The 13380-nt window shown below is 36.2% G+C and overlaps 2 protein-coding genes across 3 annotated transcripts; one reads left to right on the top strand and one right to left on the bottom strand.

The window, feature by feature from the left end:
• The first annotated feature begins 525 nt into the window (after positions 1-525).
• LOC129914264 (cyclin-C) lies at positions 526-1631 on the top strand. The gene is made up of 2 exons (XM_055993432.1): positions 526-1292; positions 1351-1631. The coding sequence occupies exons 1-2, from the start codon at positions 702-704 to the stop codon at positions 1561-1563; spliced, it is 804 nt and encodes a 267-aa protein (XP_055849407.1). The 5' UTR covers positions 526-701; the 3' UTR covers positions 1564-1631.
• A 2567-nt stretch (positions 1632-4198) lies between these two features.
• On the bottom strand, positions 4199-13152 carry LOC129913997 (mitochondrial-processing peptidase subunit beta). 2 transcript variants are annotated; one of them, XM_055993012.1, is made up of 7 exons: positions 13013-13152; positions 12871-12961; positions 12372-12584; positions 11981-12309; positions 4971-5347; positions 4814-4905; positions 4199-4749 (listed from the first exon to the last, which is right to left on the bottom strand). In XM_055993012.1, the coding sequence occupies exons 1-7, from the start codon at positions 13135-13137 to the stop codon at positions 4405-4407; spliced, it is 1572 nt and encodes a 523-aa protein (XP_055848987.1). In that variant the 5' UTR covers positions 13138-13152; the 3' UTR covers positions 4199-4404. The 2 variants fall into 2 exon arrangements, with proteins under 2 accessions (XP_055848987.1, XP_055848989.1); XM_055993014.1 differs by having other exon boundaries at positions 12871-12941; positions 13013-13123.
• Positions 13153-13380: the final 228 nt, after the last annotated feature.

The following is a 13380-nucleotide window of genomic DNA, read 5'->3' as shown; positions in this document are numbered from 1 at the left end:
GTTTGGAATTTTGTTCATACAAGTACTCGCACCGTTACACCGCATACCATCCGGTGTGTTCAAGACAAGCCAGAACTATAATCGGATCGTCGGATGAAAACGGAGGGGAACAGCGCTCGCTTTTTTTTTTTTATTCTGAAGTGGCTCCAGTCCAGTGGGTGGAACAGAGGAATAGGTAGTTGACTGCAGAGCCGGCATCGTGGGTTCAAGTCCAAGGGTTGGTTTAGCAGTTTTTTTTTTAATTGCCAGCTTAAATGAAACCACCTGTGCAAATGCAAACATTTTACAAAAACGAGTTTGTTAATCAATTTTTTATTATGTAATGTGACAGCCCATTGCGTGACCGCTCATTTATTCTTCGGCCATTTTGGAAAGCGAATTTTTAGACAGCTGCTGTCATTGTATTCGCTGAGCCAAAAGCGGTGCATTCTGTTCTCTTAAGGAGCTAAATCGGAGTGAAATACTAACTGCAAATGGAAAACAGCATACATTTTTCTTTTTCACTGAACACACTTTTTCCATCTGACGTTTAACCTTTCTTCTGAATACTTTCATTATTGTTCCAAGTTTCTTTTTTCCACCGAAATAAACTAAAAAAAAATTTCTTAAGAAAAATAAACAAATTTCCAACGCATCTATCAGTATTAAACAATATCGAACAAAATTTAATAAAATAATAAAAAAAAAACACTAATTAAATAATGGCTGGAAATTTTTGGCAAAGTTCTCACGCTCAACAATGGATACTAGACAGACAAGACCTAGCCCGAGAACGTCAACACGACCTACAATCTCTCACCGAAGATGAATACCAAAAAATATTTATATTTTTTGCCAACATTATTCAAGTGCTAGGAGAACAATTAAAACTTCGTCAGCAGGTCATTGCCACTGCCACTGTCTACTTTAAACGATTCTATGCAAGAAATTCATTAAAAAACATAGATCCTTTGTTACTTGCGCCCACTTGCATTCTACTTGCCTCCAAAGTAGAAGAATTTGGAGTAATTTCCAACTCGAGATTAATATCAATCTGCCAATCAGTAATTAAGACAAAATTCAATTATGCTTATGCCCAGGAATTCCCCTACAGAATCAATCACATTCTGGAGTGTGAATTTTATCTATTAGAGAATTTAGACTGCTGTTTGATTGTTTATCAACCATACAGACCGCTGTTGCAGTTGGTTCAAGATATTGGTGGGCAGGAAGATAATTTCTTGACGCTAGCTTGGCGAATTATAAATGATTCTTTGAGGACAGATGTTTGTTTGTTGTATCCACCATATCAAGTAAGAATACAAGCCATTTAAATGTTGTTTCTGTTTTAACTTTACTACTTTATTAAAGATTGCGATTGGATGCCTACAAATTGCTTGTGTTATTCTACAAAAAGACTTAAAATCATGGTTTGCCGAATTGAATGTAGATTTAGACAAAGTACAGGAAATTGTACGTTCTATAGTAAATTTGTTTGAATTGTGGAAGGATTGGAAGGAAAAGGATGAAATACAGGCTTTGCTGGCTAAAATTCCCAAACCTAAACCTGCTCCTCAACGGTAAATAAATCAATAAATTGTATGTTTTCATAAGAAAATAGGTACTATTAAAGAAAATTACAAAAAAGAGTACTTTTTTATTTTTTTTTGATGAGAGCCATCTTTTAAATGCCATCTGTTTAAATAGTTCGACCGTAGTATTATTCATCTCACTAAAACCTAAAAAAAAATAGTGAATGTCTTCTCCATTTAGCAGTTTGGGAAAGTGTTTTCTTTTTTTTCAGATTACCTAAGTACCGTTTCCGTATTACATTTATCACACTCACTAGCTTTTATTTTTGGGTAGATTGTTCCACTTTAAAGACAGAATTTTCAAATACTATTTCTGCTAGAACTAAAGCCTGCTAAGACGGACAAGAGAACAATGATGCTGAGCATTTGGAGAATTGACTGATGAGATCTATACGATGGCGATGACCAAACCAACTCCGCCCAAAGGTAGATTACACCATTCAATAAATTTAATGGAGCTCACTTCCTCGCTCATGAGCTGTTTACAGCTGAATGCGATGACCCGGTTGCCTATGCACCAATCACCTGTCGAATATGGTCGGATAAAAGCATGTCCGCAGAAGAAAGGAAGCCCTCTGAACTGCGCCAACTACAGAGGAATCAGCTTCCCTAACATGGTCCTCTCTGCCGTAATATGTGAACTTCTGAAGCTTTCCGCCAACAATCTAATAAGTCCTTATCAGTTTGTCTTTAGACCACATTCACATTACGGCAGATCTAAGAACAAAAACGGGAGTACAAATCCATACCCCATCACCTTTTCATTGATTTCAAAGCCGGGTTTGATAGTTTCTATAGAGACAAGTTGTAAATATCCATGTATTGTGCAGTTTTTCAATTCTTGCCAAACTCGTTCGCATCTGCAGGATGACGATGGAGAATGCACGCTGCTCATACACCCCCTAAATACAATGTTGTAGCTTGTAGCGGAAGTTGAAGAATTTTCAACTTTTACCTCAGCTGCAGCCTACTTTTGTAGGATTTTCCCTCAATACAATTTTGAAAGTACTACAAACTACAGCTTCATTTGCAACATTCTATTCAGCCAGACAGGTTCGGTAAAGAAGTCACAAAAATGGGATCAGCCAATGAGAATAAAAACAAGTTAATGATGTCCTCAAAAAAGGACCCTCAACATCCACGTTTTAAAGAATACAAGGTAGTAAGTGACTTCATCTACCTAGGCTCCTTCTTATATTGATATTCTTTTAGCATTCCAAATTAAATTCCTGAGAAGCTAATATGCATATATTCACGCCACAAAAAAAAAATCGTAGTTGTAAATCTTGAAAATCTTACGTTGAACCACCAACGCAAGACATCAGCAAATCTTTAGATGATTACGTCTCCTTTCTTTCCTGTATTCAAGGATATCTCACTTCCTTTGAATTACCAGTGCCTTTAACCTACGCTTCAATCCATTGTAAAGCTTTTCCAGCCAGCTGCTTCCCGATTTGCAAGCCAAGTTGATCGAGCTCCCCTTCCATTTTTCTCTCGAAAAAATCTTAAGTTTTAATCCGCCTTCGTCAATAACCATGTTTCTGGACCATAAAATAGGACTGGAATGATAAGAGTCGTGTATAGGGACACCGTCGTTGCTCGAGAGAATGCTTCCTTTTAACGAAGCCACTCCCAAATAGCAACTGTTTCTGCTTTATGTGACATTTTCACAAAATCGATGGTTGGTTATTGACTTATTCATCCCATTAGACTTCTTAAATGACTAGAAATTACGAATTGTACTTAGGTATCTTCAAGAAAATTGCAGAGATTCTTTCGAAGGAATCAAATGCGCTGTTTTTTTACCGAAGAGTGGAAAAACTTGCATTATAGGCATAGATAAAGATGATTATAAAATATAACATATTCATAATGACAATGAAGCTCATCATTCCACCCTCGACCAGTCGTAAAAAGTCAATTCCATTGATAAACTAAAGCCCCAACGACCAGAACGAAATGAGATTAAGGTAGGAATCGTGAGGCTGAAGGACACTAAGCAACCAGCTAAGAAGGATTAAAAGTCTAGAATGAATATCGGCATCTCAGGCCGCAGTAACGTCTTCAGGGGTAAAAAGGAGGGTATAAGAAAGCCGTAGACCTTATCTTCGAAACAGCGCATAGCACATAACCGTACCTTGGTGCAATCGACTATTGATATGATATTGATGATTATATGATAAAATAAAAATTAACTTTGCAACAATAAGTTTTTTCTTATCTCTTTCAAGTGATTCCAAACTTTTGACAGAGGGTGTACATTGAATATGTACAATGCAATGTTTGAGCTTTTTGCATCATACACTGCCCTAGCGAGGTATCCGTCGGAGCGGAAAATTCTCCGATTTTATACGAAACATGCTTCGAGGTGTGCCTCCGACAGGTAAAAACTGTCCGATTCGGATGAAATGGGACAAAATCCGCTCCGACGGATTACCTCGCTAGGGCCGACAATTAGAATTCGCGAGTCTTGAGAAAAAAAGTAGCGAATAAAAATAAATCTTCAAACTCAATTTAAAGCAATTATTCGAAAGCAAGTCTTCAAAACAAACCAGTACAAAAAAATAAACATGTCTACAAAAAATTTCTACGAAAAAAAAAAGAATATAAAATAAAAAACACTTAGATAATTTTGTATTTAATTTTATTATTTTTGTTTGTTAAACATCATCTCTTGATCATTGTAGTGCGTTCTTTCACATTAAATAAACATATATTTTTTCTTTAACTTGGTATCGATTACATCAGGAGCTTGGTTTGAAATTGGATTTTCTTTTATTAATTTATGTATGATTGGGAAATATTTTTTTTATTACTTGAATAATTTAACTGTTTAAAGCCTAAGCCAGTACAAGTTGGAACGAATTCTGTTGTAGTCGGGTAGATTTTCAGTTGGTCCGACGGCAGCAACAGCTGGACACCTATCGTAGAGGTATTTCATGCCAACATCACGAATGTTCTGCACTGACACAGAGTCGATACGTTGTTCCAATTCGTGCAATGGGATACGACGGTTATAGCAGAGCATTTGGCGACCAATATCTTCACAGATTGGTGTGGTTCCATCCAATTGCAAAAGCAAGTTGGTCTTGAGGAGGTTCTTTGCACGTTCAACTTCGGCATCGGTGATCATGGTGCAGAGACGCATCCATTCTTGTGTCACGTTGTAGAGCATGTTCTAGGAAAGATTTATAATTATTGAGAGGATATTGTTATAAGAGAAACGTGACTGTATTGTTTACCTCGCTCTGGAGTGGATCACAAACCCAGTAGATTCCCCACAAACCGGTATCCTTGTAGCAGGTGTTGAAGGATTGGAAGCTGTGGCAAAGATCTTGAAAACAAAACAACAAGTTTTAGAATTCGTTTAGAAAAAGAAAAAAAAAAGTTAAAACTTACTGCTTTCAGCACTAGCACGAGCCAAGTTGGAAGCGTTGTTGACACCACCACCTTGTGAACGATCCCAAGCACCAATCAAAGTACTGGCGACCATTAGAGGGATGTTATCTTGATCGGTCCATCCACAGCTCTCAACAGCAATGGCAACATGAGCCAATGGCAATGAATCGTCACGGACACGCATTTCAGAGCCAGTAAAACGGCATGGAGTAATTGCTGGTGGTTTGCCATCATAGGTGTTTTGCAATTTACCAAGGTTGGCGTTGGCCAATTGGACGAGCTCTTGGTGGTTGACTCCACCAGCTCCGGACAAAACAATACGGGATGCCTTGTAGTGGGTGCTGATGTAGTCTGACAAATCAGACTTGCCAATGGATCTGAAAAGAGTGACAAAATCAAAACGTTAATAATAGATAAAAACATTTTTTTTTCAAATGAAAATTTATTGCACTTCAAGTTTAGTATTAGGTAAAGACTTCGGGTGAACTTATTTAAATTTTATAAGAAAATTTTGCTTGAGAACTCTTACTAACAGGCACTTAGGTGCAGGGCGGCTTGTTACAACACAAATTTTCAAATTCGACTTGCTTCTCAATTTATAGGCAAAAACTGGAAAAGTAACAAAGAGTCAAATTTCTTTATCGTTACAGAAATCGCCATATCTTTTTAAGTTATACATAGGTTTTTAAGAAGACTATTTTGTAATCTTTGCCAGGCTTCAGGCCACTCATAAAAATTTAAAACTACGATTTTGAATTTTTTGAATAAGAATTTTGTTGTCAAAAAATTTCCATTAAAAAATTGATTACAAAATGTTTTGATTCATTGGAAAATTGTTCATCATATTTTGAGTCAAGCAGTGCGGTAATTGGGACAAAGAACTACATTGCTCTTTCTCAAAGAACCAAAAGGGGATCTGTAAATGTAAAACTGTATCAACTAGTTCATTACGCGGACCTTTGTTATTTATCCTGCATAAAAATGACGAATTGTAATAAAAAACGCAGTGCAATGTTTACTTTAGAATATGTAGACAATGAAAAAATAAAACAAGCAGATCAAATAAAGTAGGTTCTTGAGAGTGATAATAGATACGAACCTAAAGTTTGATATACATACATGTACACTATTTAGTTAAAAAAATATGAAATGTCGAATTCCAAATAACCAAAAACTCGATCTGCAGTCGATTTTTTTTTCCTGAGTTGAATTTTAAACAAAGAAACAGGAACAAACTACTAGAAGTAATTTGGCATCGCTGATTGCCATTCGCTGTAACTGTAGTTTGAGTACTAGGGAAATGCGTAAAAAGTTGAAAAGTTGAAAACGCTAGCTGATATAAAAATTCCGATTCAAATTCAACACACCCAAAACCTTTAGAAAAGTACTGTTTTCTTCCTGAAACAAAAACACTGTTAGCTAGGGAAATGCTTAAAAAGTAGCAAAAAATCGATTATTGAAATTTCTTAACGGGAATATCTTGAAAACGCGAGCTGATAGAAAATTTTTGACTTCGGATTCGAGTTCATCAAACTTATTAAAACAAAACCCTTATGCCTAGTGTTATCTATTAAGAAAATAGGATTGTGTTCAAGCAAACAAAAACACGAGTTAAGTGGTTAAGAAAAGAACAAATAAATAAAGCTCAGAAAAAGTTTTAATTCATTTAAATAAATTTTGTATTTAAAAATTATTTTTTTTTTAATTCACTCAGTTTGTTTATTTTTTTTAATTAATTTCAGTAGCCTTTTTTATGAAATAAAACTTATTTTTTTTTATGAAAATAAACTGGGCTTTAATAAAAAGTACAAAAAATTAATACTCATTAACGTGTTTTTTTGACTTAAATGATATGAAAGTGTAAAAAACAACTTAAAAAACGAAGAAAATTGTGTTTGATGCCAAATTGTGGAGAAACGGTTGTCCGCAGAAAAAAAAGTTTTGAGACAAACTAAAACTGTAATAAATTCTTGATTGGTTTTAAAAAAAATTTTTCAAATCAAACGTAGTTTGGCAAAGATAAAGCTAGATAAGGGAAAAGAGAACAAAAATCATAAAAACCGTGGTAACTCGAAAACGGGACGAAAACGAGAAAATTAGCTCTTAAGTTTTTCGACTAAAAATGACCTCAGGAATCCATGGTTTTCGTTTGGGGCGGTGACTGTGGGACACCCTGTATTTTGGGAGTTATGGGTATTTGAAAAAAATTCGAAAAAATGGTAACCCTGTGACGGTTTTTCATGTGCCGTGACTACAAATCTTAATTTTTCTCATTTTTTTCTTTTGTTACGGAACCTTGAATAACCCTGCTATCAAATGCATTCAAAAATTTTAACTCAGCTGCATCAGTTTTAAAGAAAATATTACTTTTTTACCCAAATTAGTACTAAAAAAATTTGCATGACTCTAATTCAATGAGCCGTAGTGTAAAAAAAATGCACTACGATGTTTCGGCAAGTTGCCTTAAAAGTTGGTGTGTTCAATTCTCTTTTCAAAATGGTACAACATTGTTGGGAATATTTCATAAATAACCGAGATAAAATTTTTTTTCTTAAGAAATCCGACTTTTTTTTAGGTAATTTTTCCATATTATTTAAGTTTTTGTATTCTGAAAGGTTCTGAAAGGGTACTACAAAACTTGAATAATATGGAAAAATTACCTCATTAAAAAGTCGGATTTCTTAAGAAAAAAAAATTTATCTCGGTTATTTATGAAATATTCCCAACAATGTTATACCATTTTGAAAAGAGAATTGAACACACCAACTTTTGAGGCAACTTGCCGAAACATCGTAGTGCTTTTTTTTTATACTACGGCTCATTGAATTAGAGTCATGTAAAATTTTTTAGTACTAAGTTGGGTAGGTAGGTAGGTAGAGATGGCGGTCATAAGCATCCTAGCTTGATGACCCAAGTAGCGCAAAATGCGCCGTTTTGATACCAAAACTTGTGAAACCTATGAGTTATAAATGGGTTAATTGGAATAAAGTGATTTCAATACATACGAGTGTTTAGGCTAGCCTAAAACCACTTCGTTGCATTGAGGAATGAGATCAAGTCTTTGATCTTTAATTCTGAGATGTTATTTATATCGTTGAAAAATTCACTGCCCAGAGAGAGCATTCTGCTTCTAGCAAGGGCAGGACATTGGCAAAGGAAGTGGAATACCGTTTCTTTTTCTTGCTGATTCAAACAACTGCGACAAAAGGTGTTGTAAGGAATACCTAGCTTTGCTGCGTGTTCTCCTATCGGCCAATGTCCCGTACATACCGCAACGATCCTGCTAATTTCTTTTCTGGGTCTAGAGATTAGGTCATATGATTTGGATTTATTATAGGTGGGCCAGATTTTTCTGGATATGACGCAGCTAGTCAAGTTGTGCCACCTATTGTTGGCTTTTGTTAGGTATTTTGAGAAGATATCGCCCTTCATGACTCCCATGGGGATGTTAACTATTTCTGCTAGAGACTCATGAAGGGCCGATCCTTGCCTGGCCAGTTCATCCGCCTTTTCATTGCCTTCAAAACCACTGTGACCTGGGATCCAGATGAGAGTGATTGTGAGGCTTCCACTCAGCAATGAGAGTTCCTCTCTGCACTGCTGAACTAATTTGGAGGATGTCGTGACCGAAGCAATTGCTTTTATAGCTGCCTGGCTATCTGTTAATATAGCTATGCTTTGGTTTTGGTTTGGATATAGGCTAAGTAATTTGCAAGCTTCTTTAATTGCCAGCAATTCCGCTTGGAATACACTGGCAAAGTTTGGTAGTCGAAAGGATTTTGAGATATTGAGGGATTCATAATAGACACCCGCACCGACCCCACAATCCATTTTTGAGCCATCAGTGAAAATGCAGGTGTCGAAGTCTCTCGTCACAATGCCATCTTCCCAGTCTGATCTAGACGGGAAGCTGACCTTGCAATTCATTACAGTATTCAAAATAGGAGTGCAGTAGTCCGTGGGTGTCAGAAGCATATCCGATGGTATTAAATTTGCTGTGTCACTGTGACCAAAGGGTTTTGCCTTCCAACAGCCCGTTTCTTTTAGCCTTAAAACGCTACAAGAAACCTGGTATTTTATATGAAGGTCTATGGGTAAAAGGTGCAAGAGAACATTTAGAGCCTCAGTAGGGCACGACCGGAGGGCTCCAGTTGTCCCTACGCTTGCTGTTCTTTGAATTTTCTTAAGTTTGTTGATGTTATATGCTTTATTTAGTGCAGGCCACCAAACAATGGCGCCGTAAGTAAGAATGGGTCGTACCACCGCTGTGTAAGTCCATAGAATCATTTTTGATTTAAGACCCCATTTTTTCCCAAAGGTTTTACTACAGGCATAGAAAGCAATGCTCGCCTTCTTAACCCGCTCTTCTATATTTAGCTTCCAGCTCAGTTTAGTGTCCAAAATTACACCTAAATATTTTGCGCTAGAAGAAAGTGATAAGATTTGGCCGTTGAGCTGAGGTAGAGGGAAGACAGGGATTTTGGTTTTAGTTGTAAAAAGCATCAGTTCCGTTTTACTTTGATTAACTCCTAGGCCACAGCTTGTAGCCCAGTTGCTAACTTTTCTCAAAGCCGTGTCAGTGATCTCGCTGATCACGGGTAAAAATTTTCCTGATACAAGTACAACCAGATCATCCGCATATGCCACTGTCTTCACTCCACTTCTCTCAAGCTTCACGAGGATATTATTCATAACAAGGAGCCATAGAAGGGGGGAGAGAACGCCACCCTGAGGCGTACCCCTGTTGACACATTTAAAACAGTTTGAATTTCCTAAACTTGCTTGAATTCTTCTCTCTTTTAGCATTGAAATAATCCAACTTCTGATGTAGTCTTCTACTTCAAAAGTCACTAGGGCCTCGAGAATAGATTCGGTTAGGACATTGTTAAAAGCTCCCTCTACATCTAAGAAGGTAGCTAGGGTATATTCTTTAAAGTGGATCGAGTTCTCAATTGTTCTAACAACTTCATGGAGGGCTGTTTCCGTAGATTTGCCCCTCATATAAGCGTGCTGCGAACTAGCTAAGGGACATCTTTTGAAAATGTCTCTAATATGAGTTTCCAAGATTCTTTCTAAGGTTTTAAGTAAAAAAGATGTTAAACTTATTGGCCGGAAATCCTTCGCGGATTCATGTCCTCTTTTGCCCACTTTTGGTATGAAAACCACGCTAACTTGTCTCCAAGACTTTGGCACATGATTAAGAAGAAGGCAGCCTTTAAAGATTTTTTCAAGCCATGGAACTGCTATCTCTTGCTGATTTTGCAGCATAATAGGCAGAATACCATCAGGGCCTGGGGATTTATACGGAGAGAAAGTATTAATAGCCCAAGCTATATTTTCTCTTGTTATCAAGGAGTTTACTCGCTGTGTCGTAACTGATAGCAAGGTGGGATTTATGTTCACTTCAGAGGTGTTATCTACACACCCCGGAAAGTGAGTAGTCATTAGTAATTCCAAGGATTCAGCTGGGGATATTGTCCAGGATCCGTCAGGCTTTTTAAGAAACGAGGGGTTAGAATGTTCTTTCGATAAAACCTTGCTTAACCTGGCGGAATCCTTAATATCTTCTATGGAATGACAGTATTCCTCCCAGCTTTCTTTTTTGGCTAAAGCTATAGTGCGCTTATAGACTTTTAAGCAATCTTTATAGGGTTGATAAAATTTGTATTTGTGGCAGATGTTGAAGATTGTTCTAGTCATCTTCCTCAGATAAGACAAGTCTTCATTCCACCAAGGAGGAAATGTTTTGCTGCTATGTCTCACCGGACACGAGACTTTAAAGGCAGTGATCATCGATCTTTCAAAGGTTATAACCTTTGATTCAAGATCTTCAACCGTATCTGTGCTCAGATTGGGTATACTGCGTATTTTTGCACTAAAAACTTGACCGAAATTCTTCCAGTCAATTCTTTTGGGATTTCTGTAAGGGATTTCTGTAAGGGGGTGGGGTTTTAGTTTCAAATTTGAGTTGGAAGAGAATCCAACTATGATCTGAAAAGGATTTTAAAGGGGATACTCTCCAGTTTTCTACCTGCAGATTGGAGTAGTTGTTTATAAAGGTGATGTCTAGTACATCCTCCCTAAGTTGGGTAAAAAAGTAATATTTTCTTTAAAAATGATGCAGCTGAGTTAAAATTTTTGATTGCATTTGATAGCAGGGTTATTCAAGGTTCCGTAACAAAAGAAAAAAATGAGAAAAATTAAGATTTGTTGTCACGGCACATGAAAAACTGTCACAGGGTGACCATATTTTCGAATTTTTTTCAAATGCCCATAACTCCCAAAATATATGGCTGCGATTTTTTTTTATTATTTTTCTGATAACTGTCACCACCTACCCTATCTACCGTTTTCGTTTCGACGTTAACTTTTGGGACACCCTGTATATTGTCTATTCGTCAGGAGACTGCTTGGACCTGCTTTAACCGACTTTGTGTACAAACAATGCCGAGATTTGTTTCAGCTTTTCTCCTAAGAATTACGCAATTATGTGATGATTGATGAATGAAATTAACTTGGATTGGAGGACTTCGAAAAATCTAACAATTTGATAATCTCTGATATGATTTTTTTTTTAATTTGCTACCTATGCAATACAAATAATTGATACAAGGAAACACCATGACGAGTTAGAAAAATTTGAATGTTTGAGTGAGATTGCACAAAATGCTGCATTTTTGGAGCAAAAAAGATTAAATTCCTCAAAAATAAACTCTTCAATATTGTTATCTAAAAGTTAAGTTATGTAAGAATTAGAACTTAAAATATAAAACTTAGATCCGTTTGCTGAATGGAAACTTAAGCATTTAAGTTCTACATAAATCCTTTTGTGACAGTTTACGCAGAGGAAAAAGTAGGGAATAAGAGTTTATGTTCAACATAAATTATTTAAGTTTCGATTCAGCAGATGGCCCTTAATAAATAAAAATAAAAAAAAAAAATTTAAGATTTCTTGAGCCAAAAACTTGAAAAAATCTTCAAAATATAAAATTCACATAAATAATTCTTACTTGATATTCTTTGTGGGTCCCAAAATGGTCTGTCCCAATGGTGTACCTTGATAAGCAGTTGCATGCAAATGATCAAATACAACTTCTTGCAAATTACTTTCGACTTCTTGCATTTCACGCAAAATCACAGATCGTTCGCGTTCGATTTCAGATTCACCCAATTTGGAATTTTGAATAATATCGGCAAGGATTTCCACTGCTTTTGGTACATCTTTAGACAGACATTTGGCATAAAATACAGTCTGTTCGCGAGATGTGTAAGCATTTAAATGGGCACCCATATTTTCGACTTCAAGTTCCAAATCAGTTTGTGAACGTTTGGCAGTTCCCTTGAAAAAACAATCATATTTTCAAATAAAGAAAGAATTTTGAGTGGAATTAAATAATGCACCTTGAATGCCATATGTTCCAAGAAATGAGCAACTCCATTGTTTGACTCATTCTCCGACCGTGAACCTGCATCAATCCAAAGACCAACAGTGGCAGTTTGGGCACCGGAGTCTTCACTGGCAACACGAAGACCATTGTCCAATTGTGTGACCTGGGTGGCTGGGATGTTGACCAAGGTCTTCTTAAGGCCGGCAGCGTGCGAGGCCTTGTAGCGCTGGATAAAACGCAAAATAATAAAGAAGAAGAAACTTTGGTCAATAACATAACCTCAAAATGTTTCACAAAAATATTTCCAGGATTTTTTGGATTTTCATTTCATCTTTCTTTTAATCAATTACACAATATTTTATTTCATTTGTCTTCTAATTGTTATTTAATTTAAATCAATGCAAATTAACATTAAATTTTCTTTGGAAAAATTACGTAATGTCAAATTTTACTTCCCAGCTTTTTTTTGATAGCACGAGATTATGAAATTGAATATCAATTTGTATTCTTACCTGAGCCAAAGTAGTTCCTTTGGTTAGCTGTCGCAAATGCTGGGGCAAATTTAACACACGCAACGCCATGGCTTTGGAATAATAAGAAAATCTATTTGAAGATTAGAAATATTTTTTGGACAAATATCACAGAGTAACTCACTGAAATGTTGGTGGTACAAGGAAAATTTTTTCTTTCGTCGTAAGCGCAAGGGAGTGAAGTTTGATGCGGTTTGGAAGAAAATCGATTTGAGTTGACGTTTTGAAGTGACGTTTTGGCGTTGACATTCGAATGTACAAGAACAATTAAGAAATAGTAGTAGATTTTCTTTTACCGTGATGTATGAAATTGTAGCCGTTATATTTGAAAAAAATAAAAAGTAACAATTTTCTATTCGGGACCACAGGAAATACATGCGGGGCACACAGAAAATATTTAAGGAGAATTTACAACGAATTAAAATATTCTTGAAGTTTTTACAAGTGTAATGCCGTTTTCTATTGATGAGATTAAGAATGAGATTTGTGAAT

Source organism: Episyrphus balteatus, chromosome 3 (assembly GCF_945859705.1).
Source record: "Episyrphus balteatus chromosome 3, idEpiBalt1.1, whole genome shotgun sequence".
Taxonomy (NCBI): Eukaryota; Metazoa; Arthropoda; class Insecta; order Diptera; family Syrphidae; genus Episyrphus; species Episyrphus balteatus.
The sequence above is the reverse complement of the archived record's forward strand: the minus strand, read 5'-3'. Positions and strand labels throughout refer to the sequence as shown.

Coding starts and splice junctions, on each gene's coding strand:
- LOC129914264 (XM_055993432.1), top strand. CDS start 702: ATGGCTGGAAATTTTTGGCAAAGTTCTCACGCTCAACAATGGATACTA. Junction 1,293..1,350: donor TGTTGTATCCACCATATCAA/GTAAGAATACAA, acceptor ACTTTATTAAAG/ATTGCGATTGGATGCCTACA.
- LOC129913997 (XM_055993012.1), bottom strand. CDS start 13,137: ATGTCAACGCCAAAACGTCACTTCAAAACGTCAACTCAAATCGATTTT. Junction 12,310..12,371: donor TGGAACATATGGCATTCAAG/GTGCATTATTTA, acceptor TGTTTTTTCAAG/GGAACTGCCAAACGTTCACA. Junction 5,348..11,980: donor GGACCCACAAAGAATATCAA/GTAAGAATTATT, acceptor CACTCTTTTCAG/ATCCATTGGCAAGTCTGATT.